We start from the raw sequence: 8,314 nt of genomic DNA, 5'->3' as shown, positions 1-8,314 counted from the left end.
TTTTTCATGAAGTGGTATGCTTTATTATACTGCGTGAACCGATATTTGCAGCTTATATTAACAATTGAGTAAGAACTGGTCCACATTTGCTAATCCTTAACAAGGTAAACGTAAAGGAGCATGCTAAAATTTCTAGGCTACTTGTAGAGTCTTTCTATTTCATTCTTGTATTGATCAACCACCTTGTCCCGTCTTATTTTCATCGTCGGTGTCATTAATCCGTTGTCTATCTGTAAAGATATTACATAGAACGTTAACATAAGGACTGAATATTTTGAGTCCCAAATGAAAAGATAATGAATGAGACCGAACAAAAGAACATACCGTGAAAGGCTCATCCACGATCAGAACCGGTCCAACTTGGAACGAGCATTGTGATGTCCTGCATTATGGTTTATGTATGAGTAATTGCTTGATTAGGGGCAAGTATACGCTTAAATCATACATTAGATAGAGGGATCCAGATGCTCAAAGAGTAACACTTGGTCTGATACATTACCATTTCCTCAGTTCTTCGTAGACCATGCTAGTTATCGTCTCCTTGCTAAGTTCATTGACTTCAGGATCTAGAGGTGAAATTTTCTGCGTTGCTGCTCCTTCTGCTGCTTCTTTGTTTGGGATAATAATAGCTCCGAGGCGGCGTTGATCCTGAGAACGAAAGATTATGGCCACATCGAAATCCAAAGATTAAATCCGTAAAACATCCCATACCACTGTTCCTAAATCAAACTTTCCAACAAGTGTACCTGTCCAATAACCACTATCTGTTGAATCAAATTGCTTCTCATGGCTGCTTCTTCAATCTCCAATGGTTCCACATTTTCACCTACAACGATCAAGCTGTTATCATACGTTTTTAACAATACATGCGGTGTTTAAAATGTATGCTAATCATACAGACAGTTGGAAACAGAATTTTAATTCAAGAAAGTGTAAAAAGATGATATACCTGTGGAAAGTACAATTGTGTCCTTCGCACGGCCTTCAAGAACGATGACACCTCCACAGCTACGACTCCGTCCTACTGAATGCTGAGGAGTAATCCAACCCATATCTCCAGTATTGAACCATCCATCTTCATCTATAACTTGCTTGGTGGCCAGTGGATTCTGAGGTAATCAACAGAAAGATGAGTTAACTTGATCTAACCACCAAACCCAAAGCCTTCATCCAAATCACAGAGAATGTTTCAGGAGTTCACACATTTAGCAAAAAAAATAAATGGATTGCAAGAAATCTAGATTCCAATGAGATGCTTTAGATGAGGAATGATGAGTTTGAAGATGAAAAGAGTTATACATAGACTAGTTAAGAGGTGTCCATTTCTTTCTGGATAAAGTATAACAAGTAGACAAGAAATCTCGATAGCCATCAACGTTTACGGAAAGCACAGCACAGATTATAACAAGTTTTTTAATAACAAACTAATCCGAGAAACAGGGGCACCATAGAAGCCAATATATATACTCACGAACAGAAGAATCATAAACAAAATCTTGACGGCTAAAATTCTGTAACTGTTGTGTCATCCATTCACAAATTTGTCGTAAACAAAGGGCAGAAAGTGTGTATCACCTTATAGTAACCTTTCATCACCGGTCGGCCTCTGACTTTGACAATGCCCTTTGAACCAGGTGGAAGATCAGAACCGGTCTCAGGATCTACAATTTTGAATTCTGTATCTTTAATAGGGTGCCCAACTGAGCCAAGAACCTTCATAGAACAGTAAAAAAAATACAATTTTAACAAATATGTCACTGTGTAACATAACATAGAGAGTAAAAGATAGGAGACTTGTTATGTCTTCTTTTATAGCTCTTTTGGACTGATTGTGACCCAAACTTTTGGTGCAAGATGAGAGCTTATTTTCCCTTGATCACAAAGGAAGAGGTCACTTTGGTGAGAGTTTAAACTTACATTACAGTTAAGCCTCCGCGCAGAGACAACCGGTGAGGTTTCTGTCAAACCATACCCATTTTGTACATTCACACCGATGGCCTGCATAAAGAACTAAGCTGTTTACATATGAACAAAATAACTTGTTTAAATGCCAAAAAAAAAAATAACATTAATCTCTAGAAGCAAAATTGGTAGTCTAACCTCGAAAAACTTGTCAACATGCATCGGTAAACTACCACCTCCGCTAACACCAGCCTGGATGAAACAAAGATTAGATTGCAAAGTCAGTTTAACAATCTTTCTGATAAGTTTAAAGAATCTTTCTTCGCCTAGAAATATAAAAGTAGGAAACCGGAAGTAGAAAGTTGTAATACTACCTTTGTTATTCCAACAGATGAACGGATTTCTCTGTGGACAAGCTTTTCAGCCAACATATGCAATGGCAATAGGACAAACGCAACTACTCTCGCCCATAACCAATCCACCAACGAAACAACATACATTGGAGGCTTTTGATTTTTTGTCAAACAAAGACCCTGGATACAAGAGCAAAGAACTTATCACAACTCTATTACCACAAACTATTAGGCAGTACGAAATACTAAAGAGGACACATCTGGTTTGCAAACCTCAGAAATTCTTCTCATCTCCATATATGCAAGGCTGACTTTGATCAATGTAAGCGCCACAAATTTACGAGCAGGGGAGCTTGTAGAAATTTGCTTTTGAATCCCACTGCAATTCCCAAAAAATAGAGAAAGATGTTTAGATAATGATTGAAATCATGGAAGAAACAATTTCATTGTAAAAAAATAAAATAAAATAAATAAAAAAAACAAAAAATAAAAAAAAAAACAATTTCATTGTAAATCTTGAATGACCGAGTAGATACAGCCATGAGGGAAATCTTATACTTAGCTCTCAGTTGCGTGAGATGGCTTTAAAATATATACAACATATGCATACGAACAGTGACTCATAATCTCTTATCAGTAAACTTCAGTAACAATATAACCTATCTGAAAGTATTTGAATCTTATGCGCAAAAAATGCTTGTAAAGTTGCATACCTGTAGAGTGTCTCATATACTAAAGGAACTGAAATGAGATAGTGTGGTTGATACTGCTTGAGATCATCCTGTAACAAAAACCAAAAAAAAAAAATGTTTCAAATCCAAAGGTGCAACGTTTCATCGTCTCCCATTTTCAAGGATAAGATGTTTCTTTTAGGTTTTCACTGTGTAACAATAACATAGAGAGACTTACCTTTAAGAATCTTATAGACGTATACTTTTGCTCTACTCCACATGTAAATATGAAGTATTCACAAGCCCGTTCATAGGCATGCCATGATGGCAACATACTTAGAAATCTTTCCCCAGCTTCAGCAGGCACAAAGTCGGATAAATTTCTTATCTGTAGAGTAATTCAAAATACCAAACAAACAAATTTTCTTTCAGAACGTAATAGCAAACTCAGTATTTTATAAAGGTGAACATAAATTGATGAGAAGTCTTGGCCTTGAACCTGGTGTAACAAATTCTGATGTGTGAGCATAACACCTTTTGGATTTCCCGTGGTTCCGCTGGTATACATAATTGTGGCTGTATCATCTGGATCGATGAATTCATATTCATACTTCCCTGCAGTCATTTATCTTTTAGCACTCCCAAAAACACTAAAGTGGCTACATAAATGATAAAGAGAGTAGATGTGGCACTTACTAGCATCATTAGATCTTGCAAATTTTGCACGTCTCTCTTGTCCAAATCTTTTAATTTCGTTGTAACTATAGACTGGTGTCTGCCTACCCACTGTAACCAACGACGATTTGTCTCCCCATAGAAGAATCACAAATCTTGGAGGTGCTTTGTAAGAAAATGACTCAGTAATGCGGTTGTAAAACTCAGGGTTATCCACAACAAGAGCTACACTGCAAAACAAATCACAACTCCGTACTGTAAAAAAATTTGAAAACAAGGAATTAGAGACGCGCATAGTAGGTAATTTAAAAGACAACTAAAAACCAAAGAATTCTGTCTCTGTCATTTACGAATCTCCTTGATTAACGACGCCTCTATAGGAAAGTCACATAATGAAGAATGATAAGACAAATGTGAAATCAAGATGTTGAATAAATTTACGCCTAATAAAGACTGTGGATCACTATGGAAACCAAACGAAATCTCTCATGGACTCAGAAAAATAGCAAGATGCTATCTGAAGTGACAGAAGTTCTAAAAATGGTTCATGAAAACAAGAAATTTTGATGACACAAGTGGTAAGTAAATGTGGCGATAAAAATTCAACACAAAGGAACGAAATGGTTTAGATGTACCTTTCCGAATGACAGTATATCTGCAGTAACTCTTCAATAGAGGATCTGGATCCTCTAACAACATTGACTGCTCCTGTAGCCATTATACCTGGCATAAAGTAGTAAAGAGTAGGTAAACATACCAATACCTGCGGAGAAAAAAGAAAAATCGAAGAACCAAACGACATAATTAGAATGACTGCAGTAAAGCAGGGCAGTTTAAAACAACTTAACATGTGAGCATCATAAGGTTATTGTGAACTGATAATGTCATATAAATTTCCATACTTTCACTTATTTGGGCATGAAATTTAGGCATAGATGATTATCTATCAAATGAAAGGCTTTCGAACTAAAGTAAAAAACTTTAAAAGTCTTAAGGTTGAACCATTTTCCCTTACAGAAACATTTAAAGAATGGATAGATAGGTGTTTGAATAGGTGAAGCAGCATGAATTTATAAGGACGAAAATCAAAGAGCAGAAACACCCCAAAACATATTTCAACAGATCATTGGTTGTCCTGGAATGGAAATGACCGATAATTAATGTGTACGGTAAGCAATGACAAGCTCAATATTCAAGTTTCATGACATAATCCAATAACGGGTAAGCCTCAAGCTTTAAGCAAATTATGTAATAGACAATAGTTAGTGAGTTTCCTACAGCGTTTCTATATAATAAACCACATACCTTGATCCGCAACAAGCCATCGACAAGAGTTATCAGCGAAAAGTGCAATCTTCTCATCTGCTTTCACTCCAACGACTCGCAAACCCTCAACAAAGTCCAAGATTTCTTGTTCCAACTGCAGTTTTAAGATGATTGAAATGAAAACATCGAATTACTCATCCAAATTTAACATCACTGAAAACTTCAAAAGTTATAACCCACCTATTTATCAGGCAGATATACAGTTGAAATAAAAATAACAAACACAAAGGGACATGCCAGACGATAATCATTAAAAGTATCAATTTAGTATGCTTCCAAACATACAAATATGGTTCATCTTCAGCACCTTCACTAATTAACAAGCAGATAAGATACGCAGCTTCAGAATATCTATACAAATTACAGAACTAATAGATAAAGAAATAAAGCTGAAGGCCAACTCAATCTCAACTCTTGAACTTCAGTTGTTTCCCTAAGTTCTGACTCCTACTTAAAAAAGACCTCTGTTCCAAAAGTATGGAGATCCAAAGTGACTCCAGCAAAGCAGCTGTTACCTGTCTGTACGTGAACGTAGATGGCGGGTCATGATAGGGATCCACCACCGCAACTTTGTCACCGTACTTCTCAACAGATGATCTCCAAATATCAGGAACAGCCCTCCATTCATTAGAGCGTAAAGCAGCCTCCTTTGGCAAAGATGAGCGTTCCAAGAAAGGAGAACACCGCCTTAACTCCTTCTCCTGAATCTATAATAAAGATACACAACGGGTGTTACATACCATTCAAATCAAAGTCAACTCAGCTTTTCATAAGACTTAAACCAAGTATCCTAATCCTAAACTAACAAGACTTAGCCACTACCTTAGACAAGTATTTTAAACTAACAAGACTGAGCCACTCGTTGTTGTTCTGGTTTAGTGCAACAGCTAAACTTAAACCAACCCTTCTTTTCAGATTACTTACTTCTAAAACCAAAGTAAAAGGAGCAATTTTTAAAGTCCACAAACCAAAAAGGAACAGTTTTTAATTTAGTTCGCAACAAAAGAATCGAACCCAAAAAAGGAAATTTTCGAAGTGAGTGATTAAAAGAACTCGCCGTGGACTCGCAGAGAACTCGAAATCCCCGTCGTGAAGCTCTTCTGCGGTCAAAACCCTTGTAACCAAACACCAACCTGACCCCAGAAACTTGAAATTGAGGAGCAGGGGAGCCGTGAGAAACGAGAATCGAAGGTCCCAGAGACGTTGACGCCATGGTTGAGGAGTAGAGGACGAAGAAAGGGTTATTGTGAGGAGAGATGAGAGGAGAAAGAGAGAGAGATGAAGAAGCAAGAAAGGTGGAAGAAGAAGAAAGAGACGAGAGAGCATGTCGATGTCGTGATTACGATTATATCACAGAGAGAAAAAAATAAGAAAGAAAGAAAGATCAGTTCCAAGTTGGTTGGCACCGCTACAGAAGCATGGCAACTTCAGAGTCTCAGAGATAATAAAAACAAAACAGAGTTGATCATACTCTATTACATTTCTTTTTTGACATTAATATATTTATTTACAACTTTGATTTTAGAACTACTTGCGTGTCATTCACCTTATATAAGTTAAATCAATCTACCAAAAATTATGATTCTTATTTAATAATTTGTTTTATGATTATTTTCGAGGCACTATTTAATAGAGGACTTAAAAATATATATATATATCTTTTCCAAAATCACATTTCACAAAAAATATCCCTTTTAATATTTTTATTTAAAATACCATTAAAATTTTGATATTTATTCGATGTGTGTATTTTATAAACATAAACTATCTTTATATTTAAGTAAAATTATATATATATATATATATATTATAAATATCGTATAATTTTTTTTAAAACCTTTTTAAAAATCTTATAAATATGTGGATCGAGTCTCCAAGTATTATTTAATATCCAAAAATACATTATAAATCTTATAAAATTTTATAAATTTTCAGATTTGATAAAGATGTGTCTATTTATAGCCATAAGTTAGCAAGAAATTAATATGTGGCTATTTGCTACAATCAATGCCATAAATTTATCTTGGCTAATTTTCCACATTTCTACTAATTTGTAGTTATTTCATGAAAATTCCAAAACATTGTGTTTATACTAACAAAACACCACAATAATGCATTTTAACAATTATAACATAATATGTAAGTAAACTAATATAAAACATAGAAAATCCAAATTCTTACATAAACAAGTTTGGTCTCTTTAAGGTTAAACAAGTTTGGTCTCTTTAAGGTTATTTTGTATATAACAAGAACAAATCATGAAAATCAAAATACTTCATTTACAAAAGAGATATATCAAAACTAATCAATTTCTAATCTTTATATCCTAAATTAAATCCTACACAGTAACCAAATATCTAATCAATATATTTGTATCCAAACCTAAAAGTTAACAATTAAAATGAATAAATGAATAAGATATTTTTCTAAAATGATACATTAAACCACGTATTTAACTCTAAAATAAAGTGGGGTTGAAGATGTTATAATATTTGTTATTTGTTATTTTCAATTATAAAAGTGGAAATCAAGTGCATTTTTGCCAACAAAAAGAACAAGTGCATACGGTAGAATAAAAAAAGTCTACAGAAAAGTATCGACAACCTCATCGATTGAAAAATTATAGCGACCATCGACTGGAGACCTTGTGCAATAAGAATAAAGGCACAAATTTCCGTAAACCAATAGTTCGTGGCTGCAAAAAAAAAAAAAAAAAATTAAGTAGAAATAAATTTTTAAAAAAATAAAAAGAAATTGGAAAAAATTAATATCAACTAGATTGATTGATTAAATCAAAGTTTTCAATCAATCTACCAAAAATAATAATAAGAGTTGATGATACTTACACTAATACATTGATTTTTTATTTATATATTTATTTACAACTTTGATTTTAGAACTACTTGTGTCTCTTTCTTTATTCTTTAGTATTTTTCCCTATCCTACTGTATTAATTGGGAAGTACAAATATAAAACTAACCTTAGATTGTGTACAAAATTACATTTAATTGCCATTAGAAAAATTTAATTAAGATTAATTAATTAATTAAACAAATCTAATTAATTAAAAAAATGCTGACAGATAAAATAAAAAATCTATTCAAATTAAAACTAATATGTACTTGATAAAAAAAAAATTAACAGCTAAGATTTTTAAAAAATACAGATAATTATTAGTTAAAAAATTTTTTTTCTATCTCTAATAAAATTATGGACGAAAATTATTAAGTATTTATTTTGAAATATAAACCAATTAGAATTTCAAAAACTAAGATTTTATATCTAAGTAGACAATAAAATTATTTTTAATAACTAGATTTGAAAGATTTTATTAGGATTTCAAATTATTAAGTATTTATTTTGAAATATAAACCAATTAGAATTTCA

The 8,314-nt window shown here is 33.3% G+C and overlaps 1 protein-coding gene across 4 annotated transcripts; it reads right to left on the bottom strand.

The window, feature by feature from the left end:
- On the bottom strand, nucleotides 1–6,553 carry LOC104746892 (putative acyl-activating enzyme 16, chloroplastic). Of its 4 annotated transcripts, none has more exons than XM_010468434.2 (18): nucleotides 5,985–6,553; nucleotides 5,443–5,634; nucleotides 4,907–5,021; nucleotides 4,237–4,364; nucleotides 3,623–3,831; nucleotides 3,426–3,541; nucleotides 3,165–3,314; nucleotides 2,969–3,036; nucleotides 2,529–2,634; nucleotides 2,277–2,435; nucleotides 2,101–2,154; nucleotides 1,918–1,998; nucleotides 1,576–1,713; nucleotides 950–1,109; nucleotides 747–826; nucleotides 500–648; nucleotides 325–382; nucleotides 1–230 (listed from the first exon to the last, which is right to left on the bottom strand). In XM_010468434.2, exons 3-18 carry the CDS (start codon nucleotides 4,961–4,963, stop codon nucleotides 138–140), a joined length of 1,806 nt encoding a protein of 601 aa, XP_010466736.2. In that variant the 5' UTR covers nucleotides 4,964–5,021; nucleotides 5,443–5,634; nucleotides 5,985–6,553; the 3' UTR covers nucleotides 1–137. The 4 variants fall into 4 exon arrangements, with proteins under 4 accessions (XP_010466736.2, XP_010466735.2, XP_087345214.1 ...); XM_010468433.2 differs by having other exon boundaries at nucleotides 4,237–4,324; nucleotides 5,985–6,444; XM_087489088.1 differs by having other exon boundaries at nucleotides 3,623–3,856; nucleotides 4,237–4,324; nucleotides 5,985–6,438.
- Nucleotides 6,554–8,314: the final 1,761 nt, after the last annotated feature.

Source organism: Camelina sativa, chromosome 15, assembly GCF_030686135.1.
Source record: "Camelina sativa cultivar CO46 ecotype springtype chromosome 15, ASM3068613v1".
Classification (NCBI taxonomy): domain Eukaryota; kingdom Viridiplantae; phylum Streptophyta; class Magnoliopsida; order Brassicales; family Brassicaceae; genus Camelina; species Camelina sativa.
The sequence above is the reverse complement of the archived record's forward strand: the minus strand, read 5'-3'. Positions and strand labels throughout refer to the sequence as shown.

What these genes read in the sequence shown, in the direction of transcription:
- LOC104746892 (XM_010468433.2), bottom strand. Translation starts at nt 6,140, where the DNA reads ATGGCGTCAACGTCTCTGGGACCTTCGATTCTCGTTTCTCACGGCTCC. An exon ending in ATCAGAATTTGTTACACCAG is followed by an intron (nt 3,315 to 3,425) that starts GTTCAAGGCCAA and finishes ATTACTCTACAG; the next exon opens with ATAAGAAATTTATCCGACTT. An exon ending in TCGTGGATGAGCCTTTCACG is followed by an intron (nt 231 to 324) that starts GTATGTTCTTTT and finishes ATATCTTTACAG; the next exon opens with ATAGACAACGGATTAATGAC.